Raw genomic sequence first — 19,370 nt, forward strand, 5'->3', positions numbered from 1 at the left:
ACATTCCCTCTGTGTCTGTCCCTTGCTCATTCCACATGCCTCACCTGGCCAAACCCTAGTGTCCCCCAAGTGAACACTGGTGCGAAACCCAACCATTGCTCATGCCTGGGGCAGACACTTTCTCCGTATCATGAGTTGCTTTCCAAGGGCCACGTGATGGAAGGGCTGCTGCTAATTCAGCATTCCAACCAGCTCTGCTTGCCTCAGACACTTTTTTTTTTTTTCCACCAGCTAGACACTAATATCCAGCAGAGAGTTTATTGGTATAATTTGTTCAGAAAGAGACTGGAAGACTTCGCAAGTTCAAACTTTAACATTTTTTATCAAGAGTCCCAAATGGCCACCCTTTCCCCCACCCCCCCATCATCACCACCGACCCCAATATGGCTTTCTCTACCACAGGCACTCAGGGCCCGCAGAGCAGAAACAGCACAGGCCAGACCAGCAGGCACGGACACACTGTAAAATCAACTGAGCAAGCAACCGCCTGGAAGCCATCTTTGTTAAGGGCAAAATAAGCCGCTCATGACACTGGAGGATACAGAAAAGACAGGACTATCTTGATTCTTCTGAAGGAGTGAGGGAGGCTGGATGGGGTAAAAAACATGTTCTCAGAAGACATGCAAAGAAAGACTTCACAAGCAACTAAAGGTGACACAAATATCAGTATCTCCCAAACTTCCCTTTTCAAAGATGGCCACCCCCGCTGTCCATTCAGAAGGAGCACGCAGCAGAATCTACTGGGCATAGAGAAAGACAGGCAGCGGGAGAGATTTAGTTTTCCACAAAGATCGTTAGTTTTTTTTTTCCTTTATTGATGGAATTTAAAGTGCATATAACTGAAGGAAAAGTCCAAGGCCTAGAGAAAGAGATGAGGCCCAAGAGAGAGGCTCAGAGATTCTAAAGGCGGCAGAAGGATACCCACCTAAAAAGGCCACTTGAGCTGCAAAAAGGATGGAGTGGGGAGACAGAAAATGGGGAAAAGAGAAGGGGAATGGGGGTGGGGTTGGGGTGGGGGAAAGCATTTGGGAGGAAGAAGACAAATACCAGTTCAGAAATTCAGACAAAGGTGAGCAGGAGCTAGTCTATATCCCCAGGTAAGAAAACGTGGGCTGAGCCTAAGGTAGGAACATTAGTTTCAGGAAAGGGAGCAACAGGAAGAGCAATGGCTTCTGGCCAGGACACAGCACCCCAGGGGCCCTTCACTTGATGGCAGTAGCGGTGGGGCTTCTCCAAGCCTGTCATGGTCTTCCTTGGAGACCCCACGAAGGTCTAGGGAGATGTCCTCCAGCCAGGAGAAGGCAGGGGCTGAGAACCTCAACTTGGGGCCTCCCAAACTTTCATGCATTGGAGAAGGAAATGGCAGCCCACTCCAGTGTTCTTGCCTGGAGAATCCCAGGGACGGGGGAGCCTGGTGGACTGCCGTCTATGGGGTCGCACAGAGTCAGACACGACTGAAGTGACTTAGCATAGCATAGCATAGAGCTCCCCAGTGGATGGCAAGTTCCCTTTGCTACTGGACGGTGGCCAGGGCCCCACTCACCCACACAGGCTGTGCCGTCCTCATTGGGTTCATAGCCCCGACTGCATCTCTTGTTGGTCCGGCACCTGTAGCTTCCGTACGTGTTGACACACACGGGCTTGTCTCGAGGGCACACGAACGGGAACTGGATGCATTCATTGGTATCTGAAAGGCAAGGGGAGCCGCTCACTGGGGGCTGGGGGCAATGGGTCCTTGCTCAGGCTCTGCTTCCCCACTCCTGCCATGACCTTGGGCATGGCCCTTCTTCTTCCTGGGCCTCAGCTTGCTCAGTCTTCTTGGCTGGCTCCTCCTATACTTGACCTTTACACCTTGAGGGCACTCATGTTTTCCTGGGTCTTCTTTTCTATCTCCCACAGTTTCTCTAGGTGGTCCCTTCACATATGGATGATTCCAGGCCTCCTATCTCAAGCCATGACCTCTCCCTGGGGCTCCAGACTCATGAATTCTACCATGCATCTCAGACTTACTAGGTTGAAATGGAACTCTAGATCCCCCAGCCTTCAAGCCTCTTTTGTCCCCTGTTCCCATCCTCCCCAGCTCAATCAAGGCCACCATCAGCCTCTTGGCTGCTTAAGCAGACATTGGAGAGGTTCCTGATTCTTCCAGTTTCCTTAATTTGCAGGTGATTTAACAACAGATCCTGTCAATTTTGCCCCATCGTACCTCTCCGGTCTGACCACCTTCCTCTCACTCCTCTGCCACCAGCCTGTCCCCAGCCACCAGAAGCTCTTACTTGGATTTCTGCTGCTGCATTCTTGCCTTCCCCTGTCCTGCCACCACACCTCCATCCACTCCCCAGGCCTCCTGGCTTCCCTGCTTCCTCCAATCCTATCTGCAATTCAGCAGCCAGGTGATTGCTGAAAATATGAACCATACCATGCCATGCTCTTGCTTAACTGCAAAGGGCCCTGAGAACAAAGTCCAGACTCCCTTCTGGGGACTCAAGATCCTCTCTGATGTGGCATCCAGCTTGTTCATCCTCTCCCAGCACTCTGGCCTCGTTCTTGTCCATTTGACACAATAAGCCTTTCTCCTGCTGCATGGTCTTTGCTCCCACTCTCCCCTCTGCTGGGCAAGCTCCTCTCTCTGCTCTTTCTATGGCTGGACCCTTCCTGTCCTTCAGGTCTCAGCACAAAGGTCCTCTTCCTGCCCACATCTTCTAGAAGAGTCTTCAGAGAGCACATTGCTTAAAGGGTTCTTAACTCATCTCATCCAGCTCTTGGGCCACGTGGTTTGTGGTCAGTCTGCCCAACTAGAATGAACACCCTTCCAGGGCAGGTGCCTGACCTGCACCCCCAGCTCCCCACGTAGGGTGCTGTGCAGGAGGCACACAAATGTCTACCGGGTGATGAAATGAAGAGGCGGCTGCACTGTGGAGGTCTTGGGATCTTCCCAGCACATGGGGAGATGCTGGAATTTCTGGGTATGGGCATCATCTGTTAGAGTGGCCATGGTGGGGACATGAGGAGCGGAGGGAACTAATTTCTTCCTCAAGCCACCCTTCCAGCCATCCTCTCCACTTCTGACCTGTGGTCCTTTGCCCAGGCAGCGCCCTCCATTGGAACACTTTCTCCCTACCGTCTGGTGGACTCCTCATCACCCCTCAGGTCTCAGCTCAGACCTAAACTATCTCTGGGGCACTTTCTTGGACCCTCACTAGACTGGCTTAGCACCCCACCCCCCGCCTTTGTGCTCCCATAGCACCCCCTCCCCACAAGCCCTGCCCAGGTTGTGTGGTCAATCTGTTTCTCTGTGCACCCCTCCCACTGGGTCTAAGCTCCAAGAGGGCAGGGATTGTCTCGTTCACTCCGGCATCTCAATAGCAAACCATTCACCTGGGGCTGATGAGTGGCTGCAGAGGGGACTTGGGAAGAATGCCGCCTGAGCATCTAAGGGCAGGTGGAGTCCTTGGCCAAACCCCCTGCTGGTCCTTAGGATGGAAGACATGGGGTTGAAAGTCTCGGTGCTGAGCCTCTGGGCTACCTTGCCCGTTCCAGGCCTTTGAGAGGTCTTAGGAGGTTCCCGGATCCTCAGAGCCTGGCCGTGCTGCGGTTACCTGCCGGCCAGTACTGCAAAAGGCTGCAATCTCCCTTCTGAGCTGTGACCTCATGCCACATCCTGGTTTGCTCCAATGCCCCCTGGCTAGCCATGCCCACTCTTGCCTGCCAGCCCCTTTGCTGGCTGCTGTGCTGGATGGAGGGTGCATGCCCACCCACCATGGCTTCCAGGAGCGAGGCCTCCCTGTGCGCTCTGTCTAGGCAGTTGTGTCTCCTCCCGGTGATTGTTCTGTCTGTATTCACGGCAGGGAAGTGCTGCCAATTCCCAGAGCTGTAGTGATTCAGCCTGCAGGTTGCTACCATCATTCCCACCTTGCCGAGTTACCTGGCGGTTGTCTTGGCATCAGGAGCCCCAGGGACAAACAACACATTCCCCTTCTCACCGTTCCCACTGCCCCTTGTCTGCAACCTGAGTCTTCCAGGGCCCAGGCTGACCCTCCCCAGCGAGATTCCGGCCTCTGCCTTGTCCTCTGGTACCTGCAGGCAACTTACCCGCACAATGGCCATTTTCCTGCTGGGAGAATCCTTGGCCGCACTGCAAGATGGGCAGAAGCATAGACACTAGTGAGTTGAGAAGGTCCCATCTTAGGTCCCCTCCCAGTCACAGCCACAGGGCAGCTGTCACCCTGACCCCACAGTAAAGGCCTGCTCGCAGCTCTGGATCAGGGAGAGCCCCTCCTGCCAGGATTCCTTTGCACTGATCAGAGGAGACTCAGGGGGAAGGCCAAGAACAGAGCCTGTACAAACTCCTGCTCATTTCCCTCATGTGGGATCCACAGGCCTGCCCCGTGATCCCCAACAGAGTCTGTCCCTCCTATGGCATCACCTGAGACAACCTGGGTCTCAGGAAGGCAAAGTGTAAAGAGGGCTGGATAAGCTCACTCCCCACACCCCTTTCTCTGAGAACCTTCCCCACTCCTGGGGCCGGGGTGCCTGTGAGCCAGGCCATCACCCCACCTTGGGCAGGGCTGGACAAGAGGTGGATATCCCATCCAGAGGAGTGACTCAAAGGCTTTGCAGCTGGAATTTGATCTAAGTGAGGCGGAGACAGAGATTGGGGAGCCTGGTCACTCCAGGCTGTGGGGGCTTTGCTAGGTCTCTGTGGAGGTCTCAGCAGCCTGGTGGCTGGGGACGGTGGTTGGGACTCAGAACACTTTACACAAGACAGAAAATGTCGACTGTTGGAACTGACGAATGATGGGGTGCTGGTGAAGATTACTGGGGAAGGATAATGCTCTCCCCACAGAGCCAATGCACTAAAAACTGAGGTCCATGAGCTCCTGGGGCCACGAGTGTCCCTTGAGTTTTGTGAGCTTCCCGGGAACCTCCCTGTAAGTCCCCTTGTCTGCATGAGTTTAAGTGGCTCCTATTATTTGCAATGGCATGATCCTCTCTGGACAGGGGCCCAGAGCTCTTCCTAGGAGTCTGCAGAGGTAACGGGAGGCTGTCAGAGCCTTGGAAAGAATCAGAGATGAAGCAGGAGACCTGGGGCCAGTCCTTAACTCTGCTCACAAATGGCTGTGCAGTTTTGGTGGGTTCTCTTTCTTGGTCTCAGTTTACCTTCTCTGTAAAGTGGGTGAAAAAAATGCTTACCCTTCCAACATGCTAGGATTTCTTTGAGGAGCAGAAGAGCTGTGGGTGTGATAGTGGTGTGGAAACTACAATTGGAGGGGTCACTACGAAGCCTGCCCTTTGCTAAGAAGATTTCCATCATTCTAGAAACAAAGTCTACAATTCCTGGGAATCCAGCTTCAGCCCCCAGGATTGTGGGAGGGGCCTGCTTGTTTGGCTCTAAGGTCCAGATGCCTCTGCTCACCTCCAGGCTGGCTGGGTCCTGAGGTCTGTCATCATCCCGGGGATAGGGAATCTCCAGCACTGAGTTCATCTCCGAGCTGGCCACGTTCCTGCTGGCCATCTTGCCATCTGGCCATGTCACCTCCACGCTGCTGGCTTCGTCCTTCCCTGTGGGAAGAAAGGTGAAATGATCAGCTGCAGAGGAGAGTGGGGGCTGGGGAGGGATTCTCTTCAAGGGTGTCATCATTCATTCGTTCACCTGATAAAAAACATGATCTGAATACTGTTCTAAGTGCTGGGGAAATAGTGAACAAGGCTGACAAGATCCTGCTCCTTTAGGACAACGCCATCCAAGAGAACTTGTGTGGTGATATTCTCTATCTATCTGTCAGCTGCGGTAGCGGCTAGCCATAGGTGTATGCTGAGCTCCGGTGTGGCACTGGCGTGATAAGGGACTGGATTTTAAATTCTATTTAAAATAGAATTATTTAACCACTCACCTAGTGGCTACCATACCAGACAGCGCAGTTCTAGAACTTACATTCTAGTGGCTAGGCCAATGGGCAGGAGGCTGTTTTGGGGAAGAGGGTTAAACCTGGTGGTAAACAGGTTGACTTTGGAGTCCTGGGTTCAAATCTTGGCTGTACCATTTACCTAGCATGTTGGGAAAGAAAGAGTGGGGATGGGGCATCTGGGAGACCCGGGGACAATGATCAGCTTTACAGCTGATTTGCTTTTTAATATTGGGTGTATTCCATTGATTTGTATCTATACTGATAGTTAAAGTCTGCAAGGGGCCGTCAGTGGGAAAGTCCCTGTTCTCAGGGAGCTTCCACTCTAGTGTGGATAGACAGGCACACAGATGAACCGATAAACAATGCCAGATATTGACAAGCTCTGTGAAGAAAACAAAAATCGGGTGATGAGATAAAGAGGAAGTAAGAGTTACTGGGGGCCTTTTCTAGTCAAGGTGATGAGGGACAGGTTCTTGGGGATAAGGTATTTGAGTTGAGCTCCATATAAAAGCTGAGGCGACAAAGGGCACAGGAGAAAGACCAATCTGAGAAGCAACAGTGAGAACTGGACATGGAACAGCTGACTGGTTAAAAATTGGGAAAGGAATATGGCAATGCTGTATATTGTCACCCTGCTTCTCTAACTTATATGCAGAGTACCTCATATAAAATGCTGGGCTGGATGAATCACAAGCTGGAATCAAGATTGCCGGGAGAAATATCAATAACCTCAAATATGCAGATGATGTCACTCTAATGGCAGAAAGTGAAGAGGAACTAAAGAGTCTTTTGATGAGGGCAAAAGAGGAAAGTGAAAAAAGTGGCTTAAAACCCAACATTCAGAAAACTAAGATCACGGCATCCAGACCCATCACTTCATGGCAAATAGCAGGGGAAAAAATGGAAGCAGTGAGAGATTTTTTCTTTTTGGGCTCCAAAATCACTGCGGACAGTGACTGCAGCCATGACATTAAAAGACACTTGCTCCTTGGAAGAAAAGCTATGACAAACCTAGAAAGTGTATTAAAAAGCAGAGACAGCACCCTGCAGACAAAGGTCTGCATAGTAAAAACTATGGTTTTTGCAGTGGTCATTTCTGGATGTGACAGTTGGACCATAGAGAATGCCGAGCACTGAAGAATTCATGCTTTCGAATTGTGGTGTTGGAGAAGACTCTCGACAGTCCCTTGGACTGCAAGGAGATCAAACCAGTCAATCCTTAAGGAAATCAACCCTGACTATTCATTGGAAGGACTGATGCTGAAGCTGAAGTTCCAATTCTTTGGCCACCTGATATGAAGAACCAGCTCACTGGGAAAGACCCTGATGCTGGGAAAGATTGAAGGCAGGAGGAGAAGAGGGTGGCAGAGGATGAGATGGATAGATAGCATCATCGATTCAATGGACATGAATTTGAGCCAACTCCAGGAGATAGTGAAGGACAGGGGAGTCTTCTTGTGCTGCAGCATGGGGTCACGAAGAATCGAACACAGCTTAGCAGCTGAACAACAACAACAAAGCTGAGACGTTTACAGAAAATAATGGTGGTGAAACTCAGGGAATGTTCATTGTGAATCCATCTGCACACATCCTTAAAGCAACGTGTTACATCACTGGCAGAAAGCAGGTTGGAAAGATTTATCAGGTGTTTAGGCGTCACAGCCGGCCCCGGCTTCCTGCTTAAAGCAACAGGCCTGTCACTGAGACAAGGTCAGGCTAATGGTGATGGATTGGGGTGGAGAAGAGCGGGAGCTGGGCCTCACCTGCTGAGAGAAGCCTTTCTCCAGTCAGTCACCTGGGAAAGAGGGCAGCGCTCAGTACAGGTGGGAGGGATGCTGCAGCCCCCTCGTTGACACCCACCTGGGCTGCCTAGACATGGGCTTGGTGCTCGGGGCTCCACAGACTTGCACACTCCCCCAAGCATCAATCGAGGGCTGAGAATAAAGTCACCCACATGTGCGTGCTACTTTCTCCTCAATGCGTATAGAGACTGTCACAAAACAAGGGAAATTGGAAAGTGCCATTGAATGTATAGCAGCTTTTGGTCATTACTGTCCACCAATGGATTTTTTACAATGATTGCTGCGATGGGGGTGGAGGGTGGTCTGTGAAACATTTTTGTGTATGAACGGGGTTCCTGTATTTTAGAAAAGGGAGCAGGGGGAGAAGGGGGTCATGAGAAATGTTTTCTGGTTTAATAGAGCCAACCTCAGAACCAGTAAGCCATGGGCCTGGAAGGGGTGAGTCTTCACGGGGAGAGAAGCTGCATGCCTAGACTTTGGGGGAATCAATATAGAGATTCCGGTATTGGAATCTATCTCTACCTCTGAGGTCCCCCTGGGGTTGGAGCTAAGACAGCACGGTGTGGAAGGACCCCGCTTCAGCTTTCTCCCCAAGTCCCAGTGTGTCAGTCTGGAGCTTCCAGAGAAAGGTGCATCTTGAGAGCCACACTGTCTATTTCTGAGCCTCCCTGGGCTTGCTTCTCTTCTGCTCCCTCCAACCCAAGGCCTCCAGAGAAGTCTCTCCTCTGGCCATCATGAATTATTAAAGGCAGGGACCAGCCACCACCCTCCGGAAGTGTCAAAGGTGAGCAGCCCCTGCCCCTGTGCCTGCGATGGGGCAGCAGCACCAGAGAGAGGTCCCCTGAGCAGAGACCCCCACATGACCCAGAAACCCCCCCAGACAGGATGCAGCTTCTCTCCCCATGGAGGTTCTCCCCTTCCAGGCTGGGGGTTTGCTGGTTCTGGGATTGGCTCTATTAAGCCAGAAAACATTTCTCATAACCCCTTCCTTCCCTGTTCCCTTCTACCACAATCATTTATTTTGGGGAAGGGGGTGAAAATAGGATTGGGGGTGTCAACCGCCCACTCTTTTTCTGTTTGGAAGTAGTCTCTTGAGGTTCAAGAGATTTGGCATGTTTAGGGTGTTCAGCGCCCAAACTAAGTGGCAGATGTAAAAAGTAAACATTTTTCTATTTAAAAAAAAAAAGGAGACAAAGAAGAACAAATGTTTCTCGCCTAAGCCAACAGAGCAGCTACACGAATACATTTTCCAGCCTGACAGAAGTGCCGCAAATAACTCAAGAGCTGCCGAATATTCATAGACAATCACAAATTTACATCCTGCCTCTGAATCCTGCTTCCTCTCTTCCTCCAGACCCAGGGATCAGCAGGACTAGGATAGAAATCAGCCATGGGGAGGGCACATCTCAGTAGGACTCACTCTTTTGTTATTGATTATTTAGGGGCCTCAGTTTCCTCATCTGTAAGATGGGAGCTCTAGCCTATCCAGGAAGGACAGTCTTTCCTTGGATGTGAGCACTGCCCCAGTCAATTTTGACCCTCAGCACCCCCATCATCTCTTAGACATGGGGGGCACCCTGCAGTTCCCAAAGGGCTTCCCCTTGTTGCCAATAATACTACAGAGTATGTACTCCAAACTGCACGCAGTGATTCTCAGTGTCAAGGCACTGGATCCTCATGGCAGTCCCCTGAGAAAATACTAGTTTTATAATTTCCATCTTAGAGTTGAAGGGGATGAGACTCAGAGAGGTGAAGGGAATTGCTCACAGCTACCCAGAGAGGGAATGTCTGATCCTGAAGCCCACACCTGCGAAACCCTTGTTCTATTGCCCACCCCACCTCCATGACCAAACCACCATGGACCAAGCATCATGCAGGGAGCTGGGATTCAGCAGGAAGGAGACAGACCTAGGACCCATCCTGGAGGAGCTGAGCCCTGTGGGGGCAATGAACACAGTGATTATGTTAAAATAAACTGGGAAAGTGCACATATAGTATGGGTACCACTTGGTGAGAGAGGCGGGTGTTAAAAGTCATTTCGTTGGAGGATGCAGGAGGAATAAGAGCTTGGGAGGCACAGAAGGGAAGGGAAGTACGTTCCGGGCAGAGGGTACAGCACAGGCAAAGGTGTAGAGATATGAAAAGGACGTGCGTGTTGAAGATCAGGGAGCAGTTCAAAGTGGGCAAAGCAGGGTGTAAGCTTGTGCGTTAAGTAGGGTGGGTGGGAGAGGAGATGGTGAGGGACTTGGAACTCTCGAAGGTGTGACTGATTGAAGCCTCTCAACTACTCCACGAGGGAGAATTTATACCCGCTCCCCCGATGTAGACACTGAGGCTTGGCAAGGTGCAGGGAACTGCAGGTGTTTGAGTTCGGACTGGAACCCAGGCTCCTGCCCCCAGGCTGGGCCATTCCCTTTGCCCCACAAATTTCAAGTCTTCCCGCAGCTGCAGAAGCCAGGGGGCCCGGCCACGAGACACTGCACAAGGACAGACTTTAAGTTGGCCAGACTGCTGGGCCTGTGCGTCTGGGAGCAAAGGAGGCCCCATTAAGAGCAGCAGGGAGTCGCCTCCGGCAGCTTTTAAAGGACAAAGGCCAAAGAGGCACAGAGAATTGCGCTTTTCAGAAGAATCACAAGCAAAACAGATGGTGGGAATACAGTTGGTGGAATATTTTTGCACTTTATTAAAGCCATTTTTATGTGGGCCACTGAATTTTCCTTTCCTAAAAGAGCACCAGCCGGCTGGGAGGCAGCTCTGAGTCACGTGCGAACAATCAGCTGAAGGAAGGAGGGGTGTATGTGTAGGGGATGGGGGTGCCATCAAAGCCTGGGGTGGGTTGGCCCAGGGGGTGAGCCCAAGTGGGAGGCTGGTGGAGAAAGGAGATTATTGGCATTTGTTTTCATGTATTGGCTTTGGTAGAGCTGCCTTAGCTCTCTGCTAGCTCAGAACCAGAGAGCCTGGGTGTGGGCTGCGCGGGGTGGGTGTGGGCTACATGGGGTGGGTATGCAGGGGTTGAGATGTTGGGGTTCAGAGCAACCCGAGTCCAGCAGGGTACTCAACAGGGACTGTGAGCAGAAATGCTTGTTTATGAGGTTGGCTGGCTATCTGCACTGGGAGGAGCAGGGGAAGGGCAGGACAGGGTAGGGGATGGTGGAACGAGGCCAGGGGGCTCCCTGAGCAGGGGTGCGTGGGATGGTTTTACAGGATGAAGCTGAGAGCGCTCTGCACAACAGAGTGGCCCGCTGAGAACCCCCTGCCCCTTGAAGCATGAAACGTAGCAAGGTCCCTGAGTTTTACTGTGTGATGTGATGCAGTCTGGACCCTTAGGCATGCACGTGAGGGTCTGAGAAGCTGAGTCCTCTAAGCACAGCTCAGTGCTGACCAAGCAAAGGCCCACAGCATGGGAAAGCACTGGTTCCCCAGCCAGTGGCCCAGGAGCTGAGAGGAGCTAGCCAGGTGTGTGGGGGAGAGAAGTGCCCCAGGGAGGGGGCTGGCTGCTGAGGGGCACACGTGTGCACCCACACGTGTCCATGGACAAGCTGATCACCACACTTTGCTGCAAAATCCGGAGGAGGCAGGGGTGGTTTTCGAGGCAGGAAGGAACAGGGTCAGAGGAGATGAGCAGGAGCATTATGGGTGGTGGAGGAGGCTTCCTGCAGCCCTCTGCCCTCCTGCACAGCCTCGCGGGGTGGGGGTGGGGGCCCACATCTTCTTCCTAGTCCTACTGACACCAGGACAGCCCTTTCTGCATTCCTGTTCTGGACCTGCCCCTGCTCACTGCAAACACCACAAAACAAACTACTTCGGACTGGAGACCGCCCTACTGTCCGTCAGCAGGGGACTTGCTAAATAAATTATGAATGCAGCCACACAACGAAATACTGTGCAGCACTAAAGGAAAACAAAGGAGATATGCACAGGCTTGGAATAATGTCCAGGATATACTTACTGTTAAGAGAGAGGGGGAAAAAAGCAAGTTTGGGAATAATAGGGAGAGTCTAATAATTTCCGTTAAAAAAGCTTCCGAGGCATATTTATTTATAAACGGGCTCCTGTGTATTTTACATGCAATAAAATCTTATCGAAAAGTGTGGAATTGGGAAGAAGCTGCCCCAGACTACCTACTGAAACCGCTCCCGGCTTGTTTCCTTCTGCGTTCCTAATTCCTTTACCCTGTTCTGCATTTTCTTTTTTCATAGCACTTACCGTCTTCTAACCTTTTACATATTTACCTAGTTGTTATGTTTATGAGGTATCATATGTGACTCCTCCTTCCACTAAAATGTAAGGTCACCCATAGCAAGGATCGTCCTTCAGTTAGCGTTTGGCACACAGTAGGTGCTCGGTAAGCAGCAACTAAATGGGTCACAGGACCCTGGGGGAGGGTGAAGAGAGAACATTTCCTATTTGCTTAATATTCCACACGTAGTGGTGAGATTGTAGGTTATTTTTACTTTCTTTTTTTATGGTGTTATATTTTCTAATTTTCCTATAATCAATATGCATTATTCTTACAGTCAGAAAAAAAAACAACAAAACTAAAGCTTTCTAAAAAAATTGCAAACGCGGCTCTCCCTGCAGGGCTCTAGGTGCCAGTCTTGTGCCCCTGGAGAGGCTCCTGGGCTCCTCCTGGTCCTCCCTCCCCAGCAACGCCCCTCCCACTGAAAGCTGAGCCTGGCTGTGGCTTTCCTGGCTCCGCGACCCCCTCCATTCTGCCCACCCTCTCTTCGGGGCTCTGGGAGCTCCAGACACGTTGGCCCTGGCCTCCCTTTTCAGACTCTGCTCCCACCAGACCCTTCCTGTCCTGTGGACATCATGAACACTCTCACCTCTGGCCTTTGTTCAAGCCAGGCCAGCCCCTGGATGCCCCCCGTCAGCCCTCATCCATGCCTTACAAATTCCTACCATCCTTCTAGACCTAGTTCAAGGCCCACTTCCTTGCTCAGAGCAGAGTGGGTTTCTCCTGTCTCAGTCCTCTCACAGCCTCTGGGCCAGTGTGATGGAGCACCCAAATCTGCTTGCGACCAGAGCGCCTGTGTCCATCGGCCTCTCTCATGGGACAGCGAGCCTGGAGGGCAGGGAGCATTTCCTTGTTTCATCTGTCTGTTGGCCACATCTCTTGGTCTCCCCTGCGCCCCATTTCTGTCTCCTTACTCTTCTCTCTTTCCGCAATCCTTCCTTCCCATCTGGCTTTCCCACTGGTTCCCTCTCCTCCTGCCCCACTGCTGGTCCCTCCATCAGTCAGGAAGGCCTGTGCTGTGCTGGATCCATGAAGATCCTTCTGGATGTGGGGCTCTCGAAGCTGCAGGGGTGGAGCCTTCTGCCCCTCGCTGTGTCCCCGGCTGTTGGCCCTGCTGCCTGCTGAGCGGCCTTAGAGAGTCTCACTGCCAGGCCATGACTGACCCACTGGGGCCGGTCTCTAAGTGTAGTCTTCCTTCTACACCTCTCTGGGAGTGGATCCATTGGCAGGGGAGGCTGCAGGGAACCTGTGGAGCAGTCTGAACCAGAGTTCAGACCCAGAACAAACCCCATGGTGATGCAGAAGAGCAAGGATTGGCAGTCCAGGCTGTCAGGGAGTCCCAAGCAGGAGCAGCCTCCATAACCTTGAGCTGTGGAGGCAGACAGTTGGGAAGAGTCATGGAGGCTCTTGGGACCCTGTGATACCATCAGATGATCCTGCCAAGGCTTCCGAGCTGAAGAAGCAGGTCCATTCTGGCAGGGACTGACACTGGCCAGAGAAGAGGCCCAATAAGACCCATAAGACATACCTCAAAATAGCAGAGGCAGCTCAAGGGGAGAGGAGAAGGAGAACCCAGCCCCAGTCCTGGCCTCAACATTGATTTGCTTTGTGAGCCTTAGTTTCTTTATCTGTACAATGGGGTGTGGGTTGATAGCCAAGGCAGATATCTGGATAAACATCCCACCTGTGAGACCATGGCCGTCACCGTGGTGTGGATGGGCTCACTTGGGTCATTTGGTAATTGAGGGGTCGTGGATGTCCAGTGAGAAAGGGGCAGAGCAGGACCCTGGCTGGCTGCACACAGAACAGCTATGGGAGTCCGGCAGTCAAGTCATAGTGGTTAAGACCCCAGACTGGGGTGTTCAAGGAGATGGGGTCGAAATCCAATCCTCCCTATCTTCTGGATGTGTGACTTAACCTCAGTCTCAGTTTCTGGACCTGTAAAATGGGGTTATGATTCTTAGTTTGTCCTGTTGTGCTGAGACTGGAATAAGGTATCTTCGTAAAGCATGTAGACCAGCGTCAGGCACACACTAAGCACTTGATTAATGTTGACTACTACTATATTGTAAGAGAGGACTATGTATTTAAAAGTCACCTAGGACTTCCCTGGTGGTCCAGTGGCTGAAACTCTGTGTTCTGTGTAGGGAGACCAGGTTCGATCCCTGGTTGGGGAACGAGCCTGCATGTAGCAACTAAGACCTGATGCAGCCAAATAAATAAATAGATACATATTTAACAATAAAATAAAAGTCATCTTGTACCATCAGGGCCAGCAAAGTAAACGGCTGCCTTAAAAGTGATAGACTTCCAACTCCGAATTGACCCACCCAGGGTGAAATAGCCTGAGAAAATGCTCATATAACCAGGCCCTGGGTCCCCTAAATATTTATGCTTCTTTTTCAGATGACATAAATATTATGTGTTGCCTATAAAAATTGGAAAACACATACACACATACACAAAATATGAAAGTGAAGTGTTAGTCACTCAGTCGTGTCCAACTCTTTACAACCCCATGGGTTGTAGCCTGCCAGGCTCCTCTGTCCATGGAATTCTCCATGCAACAATATGGAGTGGGTAGCCATTCCCTTCTCCAGGGGATCTTCCTGACCCAGGAACTGAATCTGTCTCCTGTATTGCAGGCAGATTCCTTACCGTCTGAGCCACCAGGGAAGCCCAAAATACTGAAGACAAAGTATGGAGGAAAATAAATCCAGTTAGGTCTGGATTTGAATCTCAGCTCTGCCATTTATGTGACTGGGGAATGTTTAATGGTGCCGATCCTCAGGTTTCCCATTTGTAAAATGGGGATAAATCATGCCCACATCAAAGGGTAATCACAAGGATGATGTGAAATAATAAGAGTAAAATGTCACCACACCTAGAACAAGAAAGAATTACCATACGGATCCAGCCACTCAAGGAGAACCACTGTTCACACTTTTTGCATTTTCTTTTAGTTTTTTTCTATGCCCATATGATGTATATATAATATTAACATACACATATATGTTTGTTAATTTGAGACCGTATTGCCTATTCTTTTTATGTTAATATCATGAGGTGCTAACATAAGGGGGAGGGTATCTGATTTTGAACCTAGGTATATTTGACTCAAACGGTTTCCTTTCTTTTTTTTTTAATACTTATTTTATTTTCCATTTTTGTCCATGCCGCATGGCATGTGGGATCTTAGTTCCTCAGCCGGGGATTGAACCTGCATCTCCTGCAGGGGAAGCACGGACTCTTAACTCTGGACTGCCAAGGGAAGTTCCTTAAATGTTTTCTTAATAGTTGTGTTTTAGTAAAGACACTGTTGCCCCCACCCCCCACCCCGTAGTGTTTCTCGACACTTTTTCCATTATTGTGCTTCCTCCCCAAGAAGACCTTTTATGACTTTTCCCCCCTAATTCCCTTCCTTAGTGCATTTCTTTAAACATGCTTTATTTTGAAAGAATTATTGATTCACACGAAGTTGTAAAAGATAGTACAAAGTGGTTCCGTATGCCTTTCATCCAGTTGCCCCCATATACCTTATGTTACATATACTTTATGTAACTATAATACAACATCAAAACCAGGAAGTTGACATTGGCATGATGTGTGTGTATAAGTTCTTTGTTTTTTATTGTTGAATTGTTGAATTGTGCAGCTCCCTCCATGATCAAAACACAGAACTGCTCCATCACCATGAAGACCTCCCTGGGGTTCTCCCTTTAAAGTCATACCCACCCCTCCCCTTTTCACCATTTCTAACCCCCAGCAACTACTGATCTATTTTCCATCTCTATAATTTTGTCACTTTGAGAATATTATATACATGGAATCAATAGTATGTGACTTTCTGAGACTGACTTCACCCCCCCACCCCCGCCACTCATCATAATACACATAAGAGCTATCCAAATTGCTGCATGTATCAATGGTTCATTCCTTTTTATTGATGAGTAAGCTTCCCTAGTGGCTTAGCTGGTAAAGAATCCACCTGCAATATGGGAGACCTGGGTTCGATCCCTGGGTTGGGAAGATCCCCTGGAAAAGGGAGTGGCTACCTACTCCAGTATTCTGGCCTGGAGAATTCCATGGACTGTAAAGTCCATGGGGACATTATTGAGTGACTTTCACGTTTCAATATTCCATGGTGTGAATGGATGGCAGCTTGTTGACCCGTTAACCCACTGATGAACATTGAGGCTGTTTCCAGTTTGGGCTATTAGAGACAAAGTTACTATGAACAATCATGCGTAGATTTTTATGTGGACATAAGTTTTCATTTACCTGGGATAAATGCCCAGCAGTGCAATTGCTGGGTCTTACAGACTGAGTGACTTTCATAGTAGTTGTACAGTACAGAGGTTTTTTTTGTCTTAAAAGAAACTGCCAAACTATTTTCCAGAGTAGATGTACCAGCAATGAACAAGAGATTCAGCTTCTCCACATCCTTGACAGCATTTGGCTTTGTAACTTTTGTTACTTTAGCTATACTAATAGATGTATAGTGATATTTTATTAATACCACAGGTATACTGCGTATCTGTTGATGTTAATATGTGTATACACACAGATACACTATACATATTTATACATACATAATGTGTAAGTACTCAGTCGCTCAGTTGTGTCTGACTCTTTGGGACCTCATGGACTGTAGCCCGCCAGGCTCTTCTGTCCATGGGATTCTCCAGGCAAGAATACTGGAGTGGGTTGCCATTTCCTTCTTCAGGGGATCTTCCTGACTCAGGGACTGAACCCATGTCTTCTGCGTCTCTTGCACTGGCAGGCAGATTCCTTACCACTGAGCCAACTGGGGATCCCATACATACATATTTATACATACATAAAAGAGTAGAAGTTTTTTCAATCCCCCTCTCCCAGTCAAGAACCTATTTTTACCTTCTTGGGGATGGCATCACCGCCATGCTTCTCCTGAGCCTTCTAGCTAAGAGAAGGCACCCAGGGTTTGCTGAGACACTTTAATTACTGAACCAACACCCAGGCATCTGGAGAAGCAGCTGGTGTGGACAGGTTTGGTGTAACCATTGTTTGAAGAACAAGGCCATAGCCTTGAACAAATGGAGAATTAAATACTCTGACCCCAAGGTGAACTTCTTCGTCAGAGGCACTGTGATGGGGACCCCAGCAAGAAGTGGGGCATAAAGAACCTCCCTTCTGAGTTCAGGGTTCATCTCAAAGCAGGGTTGCCTCCAGTAGCTGGTGGTACCTGAAAGATGCTCAGGCTGTGAGCCCTGCATTTCAGCGGGCTCTGCAGAGCCCTGCATCCCACTGCCCTGACAAGAGCCCATGGCACTCCCCAAACCCCCCTACCTCTGAGCCCTGACTCACCCAAGCCAAAGTGAGCCACGGGCTCCATCTCGCACAGGTAGCCTGAGCCCCCGTCGATGATCCTCAGGTGTGCCCCGCTCTTCTTGGTGTAGAGCACGACCTTGGCACCCCTGGCGAAGGCCCCAAACCGGGTTCGTGGCACCACCCTCAGCCAGTTGTTGCTGAAGCCCTGTAGCAGGGGATGAACACAGGTCTGGGCATCAGCCGGGTGGATGGAAGGATCAGAGAGGAGGAAGAGGGGGAGAAGAGAAGGGGTAGAGGAAAGAGAGGAGGAGGGAGCCAGGCAGGGAGGGTGAATGAGGCAGACCGACTGATTAAAGTTTGCCGGGAGCAGCTCTGGCAAGAGCAGGGAAAGCCAATTTTGTGTCTTATTGTTTAGTCACTAAATCGTGTGTGTCTCTTTACGACTCTGTGGACTGTAGCCCGCCAGGCTCCTCTGTCCATGGGATTTCCCAGGTGAGGATACTGGAGTGGGGTGAGGTTTCCTTCTCCAGGGGATCTTCCTGAAAATAGGCTCAGGGAAAACAGTTTTTGGAGACGTGCCAGAGGAAGGAGAGGGGTAGAAGACTTCTCTGAGAAGCAGCCCTTCTCAGGGGCTTACTGAGTGTCTGGGAACTCATCTGCTTCATCCCTGAGATGTCCATTTCCTGCCACTCTGGTCAAACAAGCACCCCGGGCTCCTCTGTTCTCGTTCATCCCAGGCCCAGGGGAGCATGCCAGGCAGGGCTCTGTGGGTCCCAAGGTCCAGGCACACCTGATTCCCCCGGAAGACGGACAGCGGCTGAGCCATGGACTCTCCGTGGGACAAGATGAGGTCCAGCATCCCGTCTCCATCAAAGTCGGTCACCACGCCTCCTGCAACAGCATAGATTTCAGTCTGGCCATCGGCCAGGAGCCCAGCAGGAGAAGGGCTCCTAACCTGGGCCAGCCCACGCCCTGAGCGTGAAGGAAAGAGCAGAGCACTGGGGCATGAAGGCTGGACCATGAAGCTGCTCTCCTAACAGCTGCTCGTGCAGGGGTCCCTTTCCTTTCCCTGGACTTTGGCAAGGAGAGTGTGGGTGCAAACAACTTGGACGATGAGGGCTTCTGTCTGGTCTGTTATACATAATATAGACATGTGCACAGTTTTTATCAATCTATCACATGTTTGCACACACTAGTCTCCTTTTTGTCCTCACTACAACCCAGAGACACGAAGAAGGCACATGCAGTTATCCCCATTTCATGGGTGTGGAGAACAAGACCCAGAAGATGGAACACCTTCTCCAAGACAATGGCAATGGCAGGGCTGGGTCTTAGGCCTCCTGATCCAGTGCTCTTTCTCTGCCACCAGCCTGAATGCCAGGAGGGGTCAGACTGCAGGACCCCCAGCCCCTCCTTTCCCTCCCCTCCCGGCACAGCATCAGCAGAAACACTACTGCCCATGGCTCCCCACGCCTGTGACCCCACAACCCTGGGGCTGGGAGAATGGACCTTTCTCTCCTCTGCTTCCCGCCTGGCACTCCCAGGCCCCTCCCGGCTCCCAGCCCGGGGAACTCAGCCTTCAGGGTGTGTGGGAACAGGACAAGCCGGGCTATGGGGCTTGCTGCAGCATCCCTGCTAAGGGCAGCACTGAGCTGGGGGAGAGCAGGCTGGAGCCCTCAGGTGTCCTCACCTGTGCCCCGGCCCTCAGGCTCCAAGGCATCGCCAGGGTTGAGCTCCTCGATGAGGGGGTCGCCGTGCTCCCTGCGGATGATGCTGCAGGAGGGGAGACAAGCAGTTCACAGATGGCCACACGTGGCAAAGCCTCAGTGGGGCCTCTGGACCTGGGAGTCCACTAACTCCATTCTCCATGCTCTGAGCACCCTGAGACCCTGCCACCTGCACACCGACAGAGCCACTCTGCTCACAGACCCTGTCTACACCCTGGCTGTGCCTTTCTCGGGTTTTAATTTATGTTGGTAAATATTGATTTTTCCTTCTCTAATGGATGAATTATAGACAGCCTGGGGAAGGGCAGGTGATGGATGGAGAAGGGGCAGGGACGCAGCTACCTTCAGCTGACCTTCACTTTCCTTCATGTGGCCCTGGGTT

General features: G+C 50.9%; 1 protein-coding gene across 3 annotated transcripts in view; it reads right to left on the reverse strand.

Moving 5' to 3' along the window:
• Positions 1-353: 353 nt before the first annotated feature.
• The window catches only part of CRTAC1 (cartilage acidic protein 1), a 152,724-nt gene continuing 133,707 nt past the window's right edge, over positions 354-19,370 (reverse strand). Inside the window, exons 9-16 of one of the 3 annotated variants that reach the window (XM_025273890.2) lie at positions 18,952-19,034; positions 18,052-18,152; positions 17,298-17,466; positions 5,417-5,562; positions 4,093-4,135; positions 1,544-1,687; positions 926-943; positions 354-587 (exon numbers count right to left, since the gene is read on the reverse strand). In XM_025273890.2, coding sequence (XP_025129675.1) covers positions 556-587; positions 926-943; positions 1,544-1,687; positions 4,093-4,135; positions 5,417-5,562; positions 17,298-17,466; positions 18,052-18,152; positions 18,952-19,034 — 736 coding nt within the window. In that variant the 3' untranslated portion in view covers positions 354-555. Of the gene's footprint in view, positions 588-794; positions 944-1,543; positions 1,688-4,092; positions 4,136-5,416; positions 5,563-17,297; positions 17,467-18,051; positions 18,153-18,951; positions 19,035-19,370 lie in introns of those variants that run through there. The other 2 variants (XM_025273891.2, XM_006061137.3) reach the window with 2 other exon arrangements.

This window comes from Bubalus bubalis, chromosome 23, assembly GCF_019923935.1.
Source record: "Bubalus bubalis isolate 160015118507 breed Murrah chromosome 23, NDDB_SH_1, whole genome shotgun sequence".
Classification (NCBI taxonomy): domain Eukaryota; kingdom Metazoa; phylum Chordata; class Mammalia; order Artiodactyla; family Bovidae; genus Bubalus; species Bubalus bubalis.